This window comes from Bos grunniens, chromosome 15, assembly GCF_055505025.1.
Source record: "Bos grunniens cultivar Pamir isolate PY7600 chromosome 15, Bosgru_T2T1.0, whole genome shotgun sequence".
NCBI classification, from domain to species: domain Eukaryota; kingdom Metazoa; phylum Chordata; class Mammalia; order Artiodactyla; family Bovidae; genus Bos; species Bos grunniens.
The window spans coordinates 34,025,582-34,045,305 of NC_141179.1; the positions used below are offsets into that span (position 1 = coordinate 34,025,582).

The window sequence follows — 19,724 nt, forward strand, 5'->3', positions numbered from 1 at the left end:
TCAAACCTATGCTAAATTGAACTTCTAGATCCATTCCTAAGCATTGATTTTATAGTCTACAATAGCATTTAGTAAGCCTCTTAATGAATAGTCAGGTTTTGGGCTACACATGTCATACAAATGAAATCATTTATTCTCACCAAAAAACTCCAAAAGGTGAATGTATTAGTATCTCCATTTTACAGGTAAGGGAAAGCCTTGCATATGAGAGATTGGGGATCTGGTCCAAACTTAATCAGCGGCAGGAACTGGATCAGCATTGGAATTCAGCCCATTCTGACACTGACTCCAAAGCCACCTAATAAATAGGCAGGTAGATATGCGATTAAGTGGATAGACAGATTGATAAGTATTAATAGGGAGATACAGATAGAGGTGAACAGTCTGCCCACCACTGCCCAGTGCACCGCTCCATGGAGGTCCAGCCTGCTACGCTTCTAAGCCAGGCAGTTTAGCAGATGGACAATCAGCGGGATGTAGATTCCAACACCAGCACAAGGGCTGCAGAACACCTAATTCTGAGGTTTCCGCAGAACCTCCACGAGCAGGTAGCAGCCAAGCATATTCTCCAATCTGCTGTACTGAGCACAATGTGGGTAAAATTGCTCTCTGTAGTTGCGGAATTCTGTTTTTCCCCTTTCCTAGTTACTGATCAAGAGACAACGTCAGCTGCCCTGGAGACAAGCTCTCTATCCTCTCAAGACCCTCAGCAGCCCAATAGCACTGGTAAGTATCAAAAACATTAAAACTTAAAAAAAAAATCATGATTCTCTGGGAAGGTCACTTTTCCCATTCTAAGTTTCAAGAACGTTTTTTTCTTTTATTTTGTAATAAGACCATAGAAGGCTCCTTCCAACTGGCTCCAGCTTTATGGTGACCAGGAGAAGCACCATATTCAGAGAGTTCAGTTAGTGGGAGGGGCTTCAGAGTAACTAACACCTTGTAAGTTCTCTTTCTCTCTCTCTCACACACACATGCATGCATGCACATACAACTGTGACACCTGAATTCCTCTGTGGTAAAAGGCAGGGTTGAATTCATTTATAGGAGACTCATTTCTTTGTTCTTCCATCTAGAACAGACCAAACACAAAATAAAGACTTGATAACAGCAAAGTGCAAAATGCAGGATCTGCAGTTTTGCTGTTGTCATTGAATAACAAAATCACCTTTGAAGGCTCATGAGTTACTTGGTTGTCAAGAACTCAGATAGTTTTGTTTTTTTATAATTTTACGTATTTATTTTGGTTGTGCTGGGTCTTAGTTGCTGCACACAGGCTTCCTCTAGTTGCAGTTAGTGGGGGCTACTCTCCCGTAGCAGTGCACGGGCTTCTCGCTGCGGTGGCTTCTCTTGCTGCAGAGCACAGGCTCTAGGGCACTTGGGGCGTCAGTAGTTGGGGTATGTGGGCTCTGCAGGTGCAGTTCCCGGGCTCTAGAGCCGGGGCTCAGTAGCTGTGGTGCACAGACTTAGTTGCTCCATGGCATGTGGGATCTTCCTGGATCAGGGATCAAACCCGTGTCCCCTGCACTGGCAAGTGGATTCTTAACCACTGAGCCACCAGGGAAACTCCTGTTTTGTTTCTTCAACTTACCATATGCATTTTATTTTTTTAATTTCCTTTTCTTTCATTAGTGAGGTTTATAAAAAAAAAAAAACCACACACACAGAAGCAAAAATGTGTGTTTTTCAACCTTACTGTACACACCTCCAAAGTATAGAAATGTAACATTCTGAGTGCTAAAATATATTTAAGAACTCAGTTTTTGATGACAGGATTAAACTATAAATGAAGGAGAATTTAGAAAACCTGGATTATAATCCCAGCTTGGTTAGACGGTGAATCACTAGATGATTAACTCTGGGCAATGATCACATATTTAACTTATCTTTGTATTTTACCTAGCTTGATACCTGCCAATAGGAGGTACTCACAAAATGCAGTATGAATGAATGGATGAATGAATGTGTGCAGGCAGTTGTCATGGTGCTTTGAACAAGACAGTAAGCTTCATTCAGAAAGGCATAAATCCCCACATATACTCTTTCTGTTTCAAATAGAGTCTCTCTAAAATTGTGTGGTGGGAGAAGTACTTTCATATCACTATCATGTCCATAGTTCTGAGTATCAGATCACATTTTTAAAATGTTTTTATTTTATTTTATTTAACTTTGCAATATTGTATTGGTTTTGCCATATATCAAAATGAATCTGCCACAGGTATACATGTGTTCCCCATCCTGAACCCTCCTTCCTCCCCAATACTTAAAAGTAAATGTTTAGGTTCTTTAAGCACTGATAAATATATATGTACCATACATACATATATACTTTTTCTGCAGGGCGATGGAAATTGAAAATATTATCAAGTGGAACAGCCACATCCCTTGGTTAAATAATCCAATATTTTTAAACGTGTTTAGAATCTATTTGTCTTTAAATCGGCTTACACCACTACTGAATAACTCAATTTTCTCCTCTGCTTTTTCATATAGAAGATTTAAAGAATATGGTTTCTAAAATTCCTTTCAGCCTTCAATTTCTACGATTTTATTACTGTTAATAATACCCATTTTCAATAGAAGAGGCGGTTTCATTCCCCTCAGGGCCCACATGGTGGCGCTGAGCAATGGGCTACAAACCAAGAATGCAGAGGAGGGAAAAAAACAGGGAAAAGAAACAATAAAATCGGGAAAAAGGATCTCTTATTTTTATAATTTCTCTTACCTCGCAAAATCATCATAGTACACCCTATTTCTAAGGAGGAAGCAGGCATTGGGCTGAATGGCAACTGAGCCAGTTTTCAACATAAAAATCACTGCTTTGTGCATTTCAGGTTGTAGGATTTCTATTCATCAGGCTTAAGGTACCATTCTTCAATATTCAGTCCTGAAGCATCCTAAAACGGTTTCAACTAATAGACCTGGTTCACAGAGGAAATATAATGTTTTAAATTTGGGATTCTGAGTTTTGATATTGGCTCTGCCACCTATCTGCTATAGAACTGAGACAATTAACTTCTTGAAACCTGTTTGCTCGGAGCTATAGTGAGAAGTAATATATACCAAATGGTCAGTTTAAGGTCTGGCACAGAGAAAGTGTTCATTAAACATTCACCTCACAAAAAAAGGGCTTCCCTCGTGGCTTAGATGGTAAAGAATCTGCCTGCAATGCAGGAGACCTGGGTTCCATCCCTGGGTTGGGAAGATCCCCCGGAGAAGGAAATGGCTATCCATTCCAGTATTCTTACCTGGAAAATCTCATGGACAGAGGAGCCTGGCAGGCTACAGTCCATGGGGTCAAAAAGAACGGGACACAACTGAGTGACTCTTTAAAAAAAAAGTGAACCTGACCATTTGCAACAATTTTTGGAAGAAGTCAGTAGTTCAAAAGTGATATTGTTTTGAATGAGGATCATTCAGTTTGGTTTCCAAAGGTGCTCGGGATGAATATGCGCATATACACCACATAGCACATACACTGTCATATGAATATCTCATGTCTTACTTTCATCTTGGTTGCAGTAATGGAAGATTCTAGTACGTCAGAGATTGACAAGGAAGAGGAAGAACAAACCACTCAAGTCTCTCACTTGGCCACTGGTAAGTGTCCCCAACACTTATTTACTTAGAACAGACACTTGATGTTTTAACCTCTTAATCAATACATCCAGTAGACTTTTTCAGTCCTTATTATTTTTGACCTTTTTATTGGTTAATCATTCCCTTACCCCTTGACCTGTTCCTTGACCTAGTCATCTCCCTGGCTTCCCTGACTTACTCTGTCTGCTCCTGTTACTTTGCTCGCCACTTTTCCCTGTGTCCATTAGCTCACGTCCCCTCCTCCTCTGACTTCTTCTATGTAGATTTGATTCTACTTTTCCATCCCTGGTTATTGCCTTAATCCTTAAATAGTTTCCCCCTTCCCAAGAGTATTTCTGTTGCCATCAAACAGAAGAGTTACATACCTGCATTTCCAGAACATTCTCCTGAGCAAGAACACCTGTTTCATTCCATTTCCCACATATCTCTGGCTGAATATTTTGCCAGCTCCTCAAACTCAACATGGGTAAAAACTGAACAGCGCCTTTCCCCACAAAATCAACTTGCCCAAAGCATCACACAGCCCAAAACACACACATATATGTGTGTGTATACACTCACACAGACACACATATAAAATCAGTAGGTTCCCAAAGAGTTTTGAGTCTTCTCTTTTGCCCACAAGCACCGCCACCTCCTTGATGCAGGCCCCCATCATGTCCTGCACAAAGTATTGTAACTTCAACTTCTCCTCTTGGTGTGATTTTTCAGTATCCAACTATCAAAACACCTCTTTGCACCCTCTACCCTAGTGATCAGAAAACCGCTATGGCTCACCATTCACAGCACAGAGCCTGAGCCTTCAAGCCTCCAGAGGTGGTCTCTACCACCTCCCTCTGTGGCCCTGTCTCTATGAACTCCTGACCAGAATACACGTTTTTCTCTGATAACTTTCCATCTCATTTTGATGGCCCTGCCCTAACTGCCCCAATGAAAGAAAATCCACATCACTCTTCTCCTTACCCCTCCTTCAAGACCAGCATCCTTGCCGAACGCTTTCCTGACCAGCTCAGGGACCACGCCAGCCTCGGAACCCCTGAACACATTATTATACATAACATATGTGGGTCTAGAATCTGGCACAGTTATCTTACTGCTGTTTGTTTGTTTTTTTAATTGAAGGATAATTGCTTTACAATATTGTGTTGGTTTCTGCTATACATCAACATGAATCAGCCATAGGTATACAAAAGTCCCCTCCCCCTTGAACCTCCCTCCCACCTCCCACCACATCCCATACCTCTAGGTTGTCACACGGCCCTGGTCTGAGTGCCCTGAGTCATACAGCAAATTCCCACTGGCTATCTATTTTACATATGGGAATGTATATGTTTCCACTCTACTCTCTCCATTTGTCCCACCCTCTCCACGCCCCCCTCACCGTGTCCATAGGTCTTTTCTCTATGTCTGCATCTCCACTGCCGCCCTGAAAACAGGATCATCAGTACCATCCTTCTAGATTCCACATATATGCGTGAATACATGACATTTGTTTTTCTCTTTCTGACTCACTTCACTCAGTATAATAGGCTCTAGGTTTATCCACCTCATTAGCACTGATATGAATGTGTTCCTTTTTATGGCTGAGTAATATTCCACTATATATATATATGTGTGTGTCACAATTTCTTTATCCATTCATCTCTTGATGGACATCTAGGTTGCTTCCATGTCCTAGCTATTGTAAATAATGCTGCAGTGAACACAGTGTCTTTTTCTATAATGGTTTTCTCAGGACTGCTGTTTGTTTTTATTAACTTGTTTGTTTATATATAGAGAAAACAACTCCCTAAATCATAGTATTGTGCCTTAGCAGCTCCAAGCACAATTTTCTCTGAGTAGTTGCACTCCTTAATGGCATGTTGGTTGAGATGAAGGGGACCGTGAATGACATTCTGCAAATGTAGAACCCCCAAAATAAAGAGTACTAGAAAGATCTTTAAGAGCTCACCTGGTTTATCTCCAGATGACTTCATGGAGGACCACATTTAACCTGGCCAAGATTAATGAAATTTCATTTTATTTGCAGAGTTTTTTGAACTCCTTAGTAACTTTTCTTGCTACTTAACTACACTTTGCTAAAAACTCCATTCCTTACAGCTAATTTGAACCCTCTGACTATACTTCAATATCCTCACGTTTCCTCTAGAAATGAAAAATAACTAGCCCAATATCTATGTAACTTAAAAACCTTTTTCAAATCATCCCATGAAATTGCTTTTTTTATATTCCTGTTTGCTTATTTTCAGAGAACAAATAACGTGACTCTCTTTACCTTCAGGGTAAAGCTCTCCCTCATCTTTTCCTCTCAGCTATTATCCTTCATTATATTTTGCAAATACCGTATATATTCCTCAGTGATCAAAAAACCCCTCAGCCTGTTTAAAGCCCTTGCATTTTCCCTGCAGAAGCAAATCGGCTGTATGGGGGACTGACGAAGAAAAACAGCGGTGTCCTGCTGCTGACCCTCGTGTCCTTCCTCATCTTCATACTGTTCATCATTGTCCAGCTCTTCATCATGAAACTCCGGAAAGCACATGTGATATGGAAGAAAGGTGAGTGGGCAGAGAGCCTTACAGAGGCTCCAAGATGCTGAAGCCATTGGCCAGCCCAAAGGGAAATTCTGTCAATTAAAGCTCTTCCATTCAATGCTGTACCATCTGTCTGAGCAGGATGTGAATTTCCAGGGATTACAGTCAAAGAATGCATGACCAAGAGAAACTAGAGTAGCTCTAGGAAATGGCATTAAATTGTGGAGGCTTCTATTCACAAAAGGGTACCAAATAGAGAGCATATTCATCCATTCATTCAATAAGCATTCACTGAACACTCACCATGTGCCAGGCACTCTTCCAGGCACTGAGAACACATCTGCCAACAAGGCAGACCAAATCCCTACCCTCAAGTAGTTCCTATTCTAGGACTGATTGACCAGTCAAGGGTTGAATATAATAGACTGTTTGTGGGCCCATTCTTACTCTGTAAGAATGCACTCAGCTTCCATCAACCATATGTTCATAATTTTTCCTAAGCTTTCTGATTTAAAAGTTATCATTGGAAACAAAAACAAAATTATTTAGCTAGCATAGAAGATACCTATTAAAATATGTATACTCAACATCAGAGACAGAAGGGACCTTAGAAGTTATCCAGAATAACTATCTGCTCTGTTCGTTCCACAAATGCGTGCCAAGATTAAATCCCTGCTTTAATTCTGAGTGGTTATTTAGACCTGGACTGTTCAATACAGTAGCCATAATACAGCTAGTCAGCACACGAACTGTGGCTAGGCACCCTTGAGAGGTGCTGTAAGGATTTGTATTTGACTTTAATATGCTGGACACATCCACTTTTGAAGACTCAGTTCACACACATACACGAGAATATGTCTAATAACAATACATTGAATCTACTAGTTAAATAAAAACATAGCAATTTCACCTGCTTCCTTTTACTTTTTGAAATGGCAACTAGAAAACTGTAAATTATACACATGACTTGCATGATGGTGCTCTTGAACACTGCTGATTTAGCCATATATGTCTCATACACCTCCAGTGACAGAGAACGCATTACGTTCTATGGCAAAATACTATTAATACATCTTTGAATGGCTCTGACCCTTTTACTGTTGCTTCTCATGTGGCACATTTATATGATGGACTATTACTCAGCCATTAAAAGCAATGAAATAATGCCATTTGCAGCAACACGGACAGACCTAGAGATTGTGGAACTGAGTGAAGTCAGACAGAGAAGAAGAGGGAATAAGTGCACACCATTACAGTGAAGCACTTAATATGACATCCCTTGTATGTGGAATCTAAAAAGAAATCACAAAATGAACTTACTTACAAAACAGCAAGAGACTCACAGACTTAGAGAATGAACTTATGGTTGCCAGAGGTTAGGATGTGGGGAAGGGATAGTTAAGGGGGTTTGGATGGACATGTACATACTGCTATGTTTAAAATGGATGACCAGCAAGGACCCACTGTCTAGCACAGGGAACTCTGCTCAATGTTATATGGCAGCCTGGACGGGAGGGGAGTTTGGGGGAGAATGGATACATGTACATATGGCTGAGTGAGTCCCTTCACTGCTCACCTGAAACTATCACAATACTGTTAATCAGCTATATCCCAATACAAAATAAAAAGTTTAAAAAAAATTTAAGTATTGCTTTTCCTAGTTTAATATCTATCATTTGAGATATTCAGATGAACTAACATTTTTACCATAAACAGACCTACATATAGGGTCTGGCTTTCCAGTTGTACCCACACAACAGGCAATCGCCACAGTATTGTTTCAAAACCTCCCACTGATACCTCCCCCACCATGCTTCTTTAAGCGCTACTAGAATTGTTTCTTCCCAAATAGACAGTATTTGACTCTAATATGCTGTCATCTGACTTCCGCAACTTTTATACTGCATGGCACAGTGCCTGTAGGAATCACAGTAAAACTAAAAAATAATTTACTGAACTAATGAGTACATGAGGTACGGGGGAGGAAGTGGTAAGTCTACTATTGCATAAAAACAGGTACGATCTTATTCAAATGTACATTTCTAAATACAGATGTTGCCTGTGGCACCAGAAATCAATAACAATTTTTTCTTCTTGCAGAAAGTGAGATTTCAGAGCACACTCTAGAAAGTTACAGATCGAGGTCAAATAATGAAGAAACATCATCCCAAGAGAGAAATGGCCAAAGTAAGTCAACTATGGGACCTGAGACATGAAAAATGAGGTTCATTAACTTGTTGCCTTTCATGAGGAGAGGAAAAAAATCAAAGTTTGATTTTTAGCACAAGGAAAAGCAAATCACCTGAATCATTTCACAGAACTTAAGGAAATACACCTAAAAAAAAACAAAAAGTAGCAGTTCAGCTTGCATAGCTGAACATAAGCCCCTTTGAGAAGCCATCCCTGAGTCCTTGCTGTCACGCACAGGTACATCTTGGACTGAATGCCCCTCCTGTGCACCACAGCATCCTACATACAGCTTTACCAATGAAGAACTTCCCACACCAGGCTGTCATTTTTGGTGTGTTAATCTAGCTACCACAATACACCTCCAGGTGGTGAGCAATTGGGTCTACTCTATGTGTATCCTCAGATCCTAGCATAGGGCTTGTCACATCAGAAGCGGAGAGTCTGGTAAATTTCTATTGAATAAATAAATACAGGGCTTTTGAGGTGGTGCTAGTAGTAAAAACAAACAAAAAAAAAACCCACCTGCTAATATAGGACAGATGCAGGTTTAACCTCTGGATGGAGAAGATCCTCTGGACAAAGGCATGGCAACCCACTCCAGTATTCTTGCCTGGGAAATCTCATGGACAGAAGAGCCTGGCAAGCTACAGTCCAGGGGGTCGCAAAGAGTCAGACATGACTGAGCTCTCATGCAAATAAATATAAGGCTTAACAAATTTGAGCAGAAATGTTTCACGTCTTTTGGATTACTTTATTGCAGTTCTTCAAGCAAAATATGAAAAGAAAAATCCAAAAGGAGATTCAGTGTGTGTGTGCATGTGTGTGTGTGTACTCTTGACAAAGATAAAGTAGACAGAAGCTAGGAATATAGCACAACAAGAATCTTATACCTTCCAACCACTGTTTCCTCCAGGCAAATTAACTTATTCCACCTGCCCAAAGTTGCAAGACAATGCAGTGAGCTTTGCCACTAGTTGCTACTGGTTTTCTTGAGGCTTTATAAGAAGCATTTCTTTTACAACACCTCTCACTTTTTTTTGGTTTTGACCTAGCAAGGTGTGAAATGGAAAGACAGACTAGCTGTAGTACTAGGAAGACGGGCATGAGTGAGTGGCGTGTGTGAGACCCGGGGTGGGGGACGGAAATGTGGGTCAGCTGCCTACAGGCTGTTACACTGCAACACGTATTTCTATGATGTCAGTATAATGTGTAACTGGAGTTGTTTCCTGTACCCACCCATTCCCCCAGGCAAGGGGGACAGAGCAGCGGCTGGAGCTTTGCTGTTCACCTGAAACTATCACAACACTGAGAATTGGGCATACCCCAATGTATGGGTTCAATTGCTCAGCTGTGTCAACTCTTTGTGACCCCATGGCCTGCAACCCACCAGGCTCCACTATCCCTGGGATTTTCCAGGCAAGAATACTGGAGTGGGTTGCCATTTCCTCCTCCAGGGGATCTTTCCCACCCAGGGATGAAACCCGTGTCTCCCATGTCTCCTGCACTGGCTGGCGGGTTCTTTACTACTATACCCCAATACAAAATAAAAATTAAAACAACAACAACAGTGGGAGTAGAATTGTAACCTTTAGCAGGAAAAGGAAAGCCCTCAGTTCAGCTGCTGAGCAAGCAGCTGCTGCTGCTAAGTCGCTTCAGTCGTGTCCGACTCTGTGTGACCCCATAGACGGCAGCCCACCAGGCTCCCCCGTCCCTGGGATTCTCCAGGTAAGAACCCTGGAGTGGGTTGCCATTTCCTTCTCCAATGCATGAAAGTGAAAAGTGAAAGTGAAGTCGCTCAGTCATGCCTGATTCTTAGCGACCCCATGGACTGCAGCCTATCACCTCCTCCGTCCATGGGATTTTCCAGGCAAGAGTACTGGAGAGGGGTGCCATTGCCTTCTCCAGAGCAAGCAGAAGCCCTTGTAATTCACCTTTAAGAAAGTCTAAAATGAGCATCTACATAGAAGAAATTAACACATTATAAATCGACTATTAATATATTTTAATAAAAAAAATTTTAATTAAAAAAATAGAATAAACCTGTGCACTCAGGACTCCCTACCCAGAAAGGTCTGTCCCCTGCCCCAATACATACTCCCTAGGGTGGGAGGATTGCCACAGCTATGGGAGGTTGCACTGTCTCCTGGGATATGATGCCCCACTTTCATCCTCCTTCCCTCAGCGTCCTCAAATCCAGCATTTCAACTCTATCATTTCTGCTCATTGTCTTCTGGAGACACTTTTAGACTCCGTGTACAGAGATACATGAGCTTTCAGTGGGCTGCGCCAAACCTCTTATTCCCATAAGCCCTTTTACCTTCAGTATGAAATCATGTTAAAGGCAATGTATTTTTTCCAGCAACACATCCGTTATTTGATATCAGAGATGTCTATATATCTTATTTCAGGTTTATGAGCATAATGTTTACATAAGAAGACTTTTTGAAAATTAGGCTATAACAGAGCATTGAAGACCATGTGTACACAGCAGTGAATTTCAGATTTGAGTTTTTTAAGACATTAACATTTGTACCTACAAATACCACAGGCGATCTGCGTGTTTTAAATAAATGGGTGCAACATTGTTCAAACTAAATGTTTGGGTTTTTCATGTTTTTCTTTCAGCTTCCCGCTCTAGGGGCTGCATAAACTACATCACACAGTTGTACTCGGAGGCAAAAACAAAGACGAAGGAAAAGGCACAACCTTCAAAATTGAAAGGAGAGCTGACTCATATACCAGAAAGCATCGTGTAGGGAGCCTTCCAACAGAAAATAGGATTTCAGGGCAGCCTCATCATCACCTCGGTGGAGCAGCTTGTGGGAAGGTGCCTAATTACCGTCACACGAAAAACGTCCTTTGAGTGCAATGCAAGATGGCGTCCTCCAATAGTAAACCACCCCGGGACTCAGAGCAATAAGTGAGGACCAACCCATGGACATAAAGCTTTGTAGTTTAAAAGAAATGAACAGAACTTATTATGCCTGACACTACTTCAGAGCGGGAGGATTCTACTAAAGCGGGAGGATTCTACTAAAGCGGGAGGATTCTACTAAAGCAGGAGGAAGCTTTGGGATCAGGGTCAATGTGATCAGCTAACATTCTTACTGGAAAGGAAAACAGGAGATTTTAGATGCTGGGCTCTAGCGGAACTACTTAAAAAAATTTTTTTTAATTGTTTTTAATCTTTCTTTCTGGTTTCCAAATAAAGATCTTTGGGATGAAAAGGACCCAAAGAAGGTCTCTAGTCCTAGGAGCTGACTTTCAAGACAGACTTTAAGCAGCTGTAACCAGTCCATGCCCTGTCAGGGATAAGTCATGAATGAGTCAGATGAACATGAAGGTCCCAAAGTTCATGCCCTAAGACCTAAGGGTAGTTCAAGGCAGACCCAAAGATTCCGTGTTCTTAGAATTGTCTTGCTAAATCACAATAGTTGGCCTGGAAGACCATGTTTTTACCAGGACACTTCATTCCAAAAACATGTACAAAAGAAAATAATGAGTTGAATTTCCTGATGACTGATCTAATAGATGCTTTTCAAAAATTATTTAATAAAGAGCTGACTATGTATTTGTGTTTTTAGTGGTTGTTTCAAGGTGTACTTCCCACCTTCACTTTTACATATGAAAATGTGTGAAAACATTTATGACATGTCTCATTCTTTGGGTCTGAATAAACTATTTCTAAAATAATACCACCTGCTGTCCCCACCTCTCCCTGCACTGCTCTACCACACATAAAATTTATGAGTTTGTATTTGTTACAGAGGCCAGATCCAGCTGTGATTTTTTTCTTGTGATAATTTTTTTAAAACAATCACAAAATTACTGAAAGGCATAAGGACAGAATGAAGTGCTTTTCCCTCTAATCCAGGGGTGCCCAACCTCTGGGATCTAAAGCCTGGTGATCTGAGCTGATGTAATAATAACAGAAACAAAGTGCCCGATAAATGTAATGAGCGTGAATCATCTCAAAACCATCCCCATCTCCCCGGTCTGTGGAAAGTCTTCCATGAATCCAGTTCCTGGTGCCAAAAAAAGTGGGGACCGCTGCTCTAAACCATTGTAAGTTGACATGATGACCCTTTAGACTGGAGTAGGATCCTATCTCATTGCTTACATATAACTTAAGGTAGTGTTTCATGTTTCCTTGTTTCTGTTCATTGGAAAATAGAAGTAAAAAATAAGAAATCTCTATCCTTCTTAGTTTTACCTTTCGGGAATTAAGTCAAAAAGATGCTTATTTTACTTCTTCTCAAATGACTCAAGAAAAACCAAACCAAAATTCTCTGACTGTAAGCATCTCTCATTAGGTAAAAATAACGGAGAGAAAAATCCTACTACCCAACAGACTGAGTACACATAAAATAGGGAAGGCTCCCCTCAGGGGAAGAGGACAGCTCCAACTGCTAGGCATTCACAAGGTCACTAATTTAACCCAATAACATAATTTCCTGTTACCTCCCCCAAGTGAAGTCATGGTACTTTGCTATATTTATAATAACGTTTTGATCTAGCTGAAATGCAATTCTATTTTTACAGTGTTGCACCTACTAAGAGAGAAGCCCTTTTCCTTCCTGTAATGCCTTCATGAGCAAATTTGTCATCACTGACCATTACTCTGCTGCTGCTGCTGCTGCTAAGTCGCTTTAGTTGTGTTCAACTCTGTGTGACCCCATAGACGGCAGCCCACCAGGCTCCCCCATCCCTGGGATTCTCCAGGCAAGAACACTGGAGTGGGTTGCCATTTCCTCCTCCAATGCATGAAAGTGAAAAGTGAAAGTGAAGTCTCTCAGTCGTGTCCGACTCTTAGCGACCCCATGGACTGCAGCCCACCAGGCTCCTCTGTCCATGGGATTTTCCAGGCAAGAGTACTGGAGTGGGGTGCCATTGCCTTCTCCGGACCATTACTCTAGACCTGTTCAAATACGATAATTTTTTCCCACCTTTTCTGCTCTACATCTCATTTTCACATAGAAGCAAACCAAAACTAAGGCAACAACAGCTTCTTATATTCTCCCCAAATGCCTCAGTTTATCTTTTTAAGAAGATATCTTGCCTAACTGTAGAGAGACTTAGCTTTGTGGAAGCACCTTTTATTGACATTTAAACACAGAAAATAATTCTGCCAGATCTTTTGCAATCCCCTGAAAAAATGAGTCACAATTTTTAATTAAGATAGGATACTTCTTTTGAGTCAGGCCCTGATTTGTGAAATAAAAATTGTGTCCCATTAGAAAATTACTAGACTCTGTGACTTTCAGTGTGGTTTGAAGGAGACTAAGCCTCAGAGATCCAGATGAAATTTTCAAATGAAGCTACCCCCTTTACTAGAGATAAACATCAAATCAATAACTAATATTACACTTTATTATTATCATTTTTTGGGCCATGCTGCAGCTTGTGGAATCTTAGTTCTGACCAAGTATTGAATCCAGGCCCTCAACATTGAGACTGGACTGCCAGGGAATTCCCTAAATATTATTCTTTAAAATGGGGGGTGTGTGCTCTTTCTTTCGCTTTTCCCTAATTCTTTATTCCCAGGTTGTGGTAAGTTAGTTTTGGTCACAGAATAGCTTCCTGTATCTTAAGCTTCCTCATCTGTAAAATGGGGATAAAAATCCCCACCACACAGGATTAGTGTGAAGACTAAATGAGATAAGAGTACTAGTTTCTCCCTGTACAAGTTTAAGACAATGGCATAGAGACCACTAAATCCTGGGTCTACTTACTGAGAATATTCTGATAATTGGATATACAGAATTTTAACTTTAAAGCTAAGCATGCACAATAGGCACTGCTATTGAAGAAAACCACATAGAAAAGCTTTTAATGAGCTCTGTCACCTCATCTCATAATAAAATAAGCAGCAACTAGAAGAGCATGTATTAATACTGATGCTGTAAAACAAAAATTTTATATGCGATAAAGGTGGTATCTCAAATGATTTTCGAAAGAAAAGATAAACATTTTACTAACTGGGCAGCCATATAGAAAAAGGCAAAACTTGATAAAGATATCATAAACCAAAAATAAAATCCAAATAGATGGAATATTTAAAAATATAAATGAAACCATAGAAATACCAGAAAAAAATAGGTAATTAACCTTTAGACCTATAGATAATTAACCTATAGACCAATTAGGTCTATAACCTGGGAGTGGGATAAACTTCTCTTATCATGACTCAAAATTCAAAAATATGAGGGAAGAAGAGTGACAGCTTTGACTATATAAAAATAAATGCCTCGTGGCAATAAATAAATAGAAAGTGAAAGGCTGGGGGGGGTGGTAAAATCCTTAAAGACCTTCTAAAAATAAGAAAAACAACCAACACCACACCAGAAAAAGAACAAGGAAAAAAGGCAAATTGTTCTTAATATTAAAAAGTATATAACAAGTATAATATATAAAAAGTATAAAAAAATAAAATAAATAAAAAGTACATAACAAGGAAATTCAAATGGTTAATTGCAGGTTGGGGCAAAAAAATGCATAACTAGAGCCTGGAACATTTTAGACTGGAAAATAAGAAAGTAATCAGAGACAAATCACTTTTAGATATTGCTTGGATAAAAACTCTTTAATCTGAAATGTAAAATATATTTGCAATAATTTGGAAGGTCACTAATAAAAACAGCCATCAGATTAGATCAAATCAGTCGCTCAGTCGTGTCCGACTCTTTGCAACCCCATGAATCGCAGCACACCAGGCCTCCCTGTCCTTCACCAACTCCCAGAGTTCACTCAGACTCATGTCCATCAAGTCAGTGATGCCATCCAGCCATCTCATCCTCTGTTGTCCCCTTCTCCTCCTGCCCCCAATCCCTCCCAGCATCAGGGTCTTTTCCAATGAGTCAACTCTTCGCATGAGGTGGCCAAAGTACTGGAGTTTCAGCTTTAGCATCATCATTCCTTCCAAAGAATTCCCAGGGCTGATCTCCTTCAGAATGGACTGGTTGGATCTCCTTGCAGTCCAAGGGACTCTCAAGAGTCTTCAACACCACAGTTCAAAAGCATCAATTCTTAGGCGCTCAGCCTTCTTCACAGTCCAACTCTCATATCCATACATGACCACAGGAAAAACCATAGCCTTGACTAGGCAGACCTTTGTTGGCAAAGTAATGTCTCTGCTTTTGAATATGCTATCTAGGTTGGTCATAACTTTCCTTCCAAGGAGTAAGTGCCTTTTAATTTCATGGCTGCAGTCACCACCTGCAGTGATTTTGGAGCCCAGAAAAATAAAGTCTGACACTGTTTCCACTGTTTCCCCATCTATTTCCCATGAAGTGATGGGACCGGATGCCATGATCTTTGTTTTCTGAATGTTGAGCTTTAAGCCAACTTTTTCACTCTCCACTTTCACCTTCATCAAGAGGGTTTTTAGTTCCTCTTCACTTTCTGCTGTAAGGGTGGTGTCATCTACATATCTGAGGTTATTGAGATTTCTCCTGGCAGTCTTGATTCCAGCTTGTGTTTCTTCCAGCCCAGTGTTTCTCATGATGTACTCTGCATAGAAGTTAAATAGACAGGGTGATAATATACAGCCTTGACGTACTCCTTTTCCTATTTGGAACCAGTCTGTTGTTCCAGGTCCAGTTCTAACTGTTGCTTCCTGACCTGCATACAAATTTCTCAAGAGGCAGATCAGGTGGTCTGGTATTCCCGTCTCTTTCAGAATTTTCCACAGTTTACTGTGATCTACACACTCAAAGGCTTTGGCATAGTCAATAAAGCAGAAATAGATGTTTCTCTGGAACTCTCTTGCTTTTTCCATGATCCAGCGGATATTGGCAATTTGATCTCTGGTTCCTCTGCCTTTTCTTCCTGATGCTTGAACATCAGGAAGTTCACGGTTCACATATTGCTAAAGTCTGGCTTGGAGAATTTTAAGCATTACCTTACTAGCATGTGAGATGAGTGCAACTGTGCGGTAGTTTGAGCATTCTTTGGCATTGCCTTTCTTTGGATTGGAATGAAAACTGACCTTTTCCAGTCCTGTGGCCACTGCTGAGTTTTCCAAATTTGCTGGCATATTGAGTGCAGCACTTTCACAGCATCATCTTTCAGGACCTGGAACAGCTCAAGTGGAATTCCATCACCTAGCTTTGTTCGTAGTGATGCTTTCTAAGGCCCACTTGACTTCACATTCCAGGATGTCTGGCTCTAGGTCAGTGATCACACCATCGTGATTATCTGGGTCGTGAAGATCTTTTTTGTACAGTTCTTCTGTGTATTCTTGCCATCTCTTCTTAATATCTTCTGCTTCTGTTAGGTCCATACCATTTCTGTCCTTTATCGAGCCCATCTTTGCATGAAATGTTCCCTTGGTATCTCTGATTTTCTTGAAGAGATCTCTAGTCTTTCCCATTCTGTTGTTTTCCTCTATTTCTTTGCATTGATCGCTGAAGAAGGCTTTCTTGTCTCTTCTTGCTATTCTTTGGAACTCTGCATTCAGATGTTTATATCTTTCCTTTTCTCCTTTGCTTTTCGCTTCTCTTCTTTTCACAGCTATTTGTAAGGTCTCCCCAGACAGCCATTGCTTTTTTGCATTTCTTTTCCATGGGGATGGTCTTGATCCTGTCTCCTGTACAGTGTCACGAACCTCAGTCCATAGCTCATCAGGCACTCTATCTGTCATAAGTACATGAAAAGACGCTCAGTGTCATTAGTCACTGTTGCTGTTGCTTAGTCGCTAAGTCCTTTTGTGATCCCATGGACTGCAGCCCACCAGGCTCCTCTGTCCATGGGGCTTTTCCCGGCAAGCATACTGGAGTGGGTTGCCATTTCCTTCTGCAAGGGATCTTCCTAACCCTGGGGTCAAACCCATGTCTCCTGCATTGGCAGGCTAATTCTTTACCAGTGAACCTCCAGAGAAGCCCTGCCATTAGTCACCAGGTATCTGCAAGTCAAACCTACAATGAGACAGAACTTCTCACAAGGATGGTTATCATAAAAAGAGTCAGACAAAAGCAAATATTGGAAAGGACATAGAAAAATGGGAGCCCCTAGAGATTACTGACAGGAATATAAATATTTCAACCACTTTGGAAAGCATTCTCAAAGTTTTCCAAAAGTTCAACAGAGTGTTTCCATATGCTCCATCTGTTCCATTCTGAGGTATACATGGCCACAGTGATAACTAGACTTACCACGGTAATCGCTTTGAAATGAATATAGAGATACCAAATCACTGAGTTGTGTACTAGGAACTAACATAGTGTTGTAGGTCAGTTATACTTTATTTTTTTTTTCAGTTATACTTTAAAAACAAACAAACCCATAGAAAAAGAGACCAGATTTGTGGTTACCAGAGACAGGGAATGGAGGAAGGAGGTACTGGATGAAGGTAATCTAAAGGTACAAACTTTCAGTAATAAGATAAGTAAGCGCTATAGGGATGTAACGTACAACTTGATAAATATAACTAACACTGCTATATGAAAAGTTCTAAATCCTAAGAGGTCTTATCACAGCGGAAAAATATTTTTGTTTCTTTAACTGTATATCTATATGAGATGATGGATGTTCACTAAACTCATCATGATAATCATTTCATGGTACATGTAAGTCAAATCATTAAGCGATACACCTTAAATTCATACACTGCTATATGTCAGTTATATCTCAATAAAGCTAGAAGGATCAAAACTGCCTAAGAGAATAGGGGAAAAAGAAAGAAAACATATGTCCACATAAAAACTTGTACCTGAACACTGCTATATCTAAAATGGATAATCAACAAGGACCTACTGTATAGCACAGGGAGCTATTCAGACCTACTGTGTAGCTCTCTCCCAGCCTGGATGGGAGGGGAGTTCAGGGCAGAATGAACACATGTACAGTGTGTGGCTGAGTCCCTTTGCTGTTCACCTGAAACTATCACAACATTGTTAACAGGCTATCCCAATACAAAATTAAAAGTTTAAAAAAAAACATAACTTGTACCCGAATGTTCATAGCAGCATTATTCATAATCGTGAAAAGGTGGGAACAACCCAATGACTATCAACTGATTAATGAATGAGTAAGACATAGTATATTTATACAGTGGCAATAAAAAGGAATGAAGTACTGATACGTGCTACAATATGGGTGAACCTTGAAAATATTATGCAATAAAAAAAGCCAAGCACACAAACACAAATTCTATGATTCCATTTATATGAAATGTCCAGAAAAGGCAAACCCATAGAGACAGAAAGCAGTTAGTGGTTGGCAATGGCTGACACGAGGGCAGGGAATGAGGAATGGCTGCTTTGGGAGAGGTATTCTGGAATTAAACAGTTGTGATGATCGCCCAGCTTTATGAATACACTAAAAACTACTGAACTGTGTGCTTTAAAGGGGTGAATTGTGCAATGTGTGAATTATATCTCAATAAAGCTGTCATTTTAAAAAATCACTTTGTAGAACTTGTCTGGATCCTGATTTTACCGATTACAGAAAGACACATGGAAGACAGCCTGGAAATTCTGAACACGACTTAGTGTAAAACGATATGAAAGAGTTGGTAATTTTATTTCAGATGTGACAGTGCCACTGTGGTAGTTTAAAAATTGTCTCATATGCATTCTAAGTACTTATGGATAAAACTGTATAGCAGCTTGGATTTACTTTTAAACAATGCATTGGGAGTACAGAACAGTATGCGTAGAAACAAGATCACTCACAGACTGATCTTTGTTGAAGCTGAATGAAGGTTACTTATGAGTTCATTATACCTTTCTCTCTACTGTTGTATGTTCTTAAACTGCCATAATAAAAATGCCTTAAAATTATTTTTAGACAAGCAAACCAAGGAAACAAAACAGAAGAAGAAAAGCAATCATCACTTGTTAATCTGTATTCCTAAAAACCGTTCTATGGGATCATCTTGTTCCTAAAGCTTTTGATGCCAGCAGGCAGAATTCACCCCCACACACACCCTCGGGCTTGCCCAGCTCTAACTAGTTCTCCTAGAACATTGTTAGCATTCTCTGCACATCTGCCTGTTGAATTGCATTGTCTGTATAAACATATATTTATCACAACTTCACTCCTCTAGAATTCTCAAGACGGGTTATTCTAAACAAGCAAGTTTTTCTGGATGATTGAGAGTTTATCCCTTGAAATTTAAAACATTCTAATATTTTTAGATAAAAATCTTTGTAAAATATATTGCATGACTTTTACCTTTCTAGTAGTAAACTGGCCTGTTCTTTACGGGTTTTTTAAATTAATCATTATGAAAATTAATCATGCTTACTGTAGTACTGGGATTCCACAGAGGGTTTTCAGCTATACAGTGGCTTGTTGCCTACACCAAAGGACCCCCAGGTGGCTCTGGGTCTTTCTGAACATCTCTTACGTCACTCATGTTCCTTCACTTCCTGGTATTGTCCTTTCTGTCCTCAGAGTGCC

The 19,724-nt window shown here is 40.2% G+C and overlaps 2 protein-coding genes across 13 annotated transcripts in view; one reads left to right on the forward strand and one right to left on the reverse strand.

Annotated features, from left to right (window-relative positions):
- CRTAM (cytotoxic and regulatory T cell molecule) overlaps positions 1-11,892 on the forward strand; it is a 28,791-nt gene extending 16,899 nt beyond the window's left edge. For both annotated transcript variants that reach the window (XM_086339692.1, XM_086339693.1), the window contains exons 6-10: positions 646-726; positions 3,523-3,600; positions 6,009-6,155; positions 8,232-8,318; positions 10,947-11,892. In XM_086339692.1, coding sequence (XP_086195818.1) covers positions 646-726; positions 3,523-3,600; positions 6,009-6,155; positions 8,232-8,318; positions 10,947-11,077 — 524 coding nt within the window. In that variant the 3' untranslated portion in view covers positions 11,078-11,892. The remainder of the gene's footprint in view (positions 1-645; positions 727-3,522; positions 3,601-6,008; positions 6,156-8,231; positions 8,319-10,946) is intronic.
- The window catches only part of BSX (brain specific homeobox), a 180,427-nt gene that overhangs the window by 49,310 nt on the left and 111,393 nt on the right, over positions 1-19,724 (reverse strand). The window contains exon 6 of one of the 11 annotated variants that reach the window (XR_015141997.1): positions 1,009-1,072. The exons of 9 other annotated variants lie outside the window; for them this stretch is intronic. The gene's annotated coding sequence lies outside the window, so the exon portion shown is untranslated. Of the gene's footprint in view, positions 1-1,008; positions 1,073-19,724 lie in introns of those variants that run through there. One more of the 11 variants, XR_015141992.1, reaches the window with a different exon arrangement.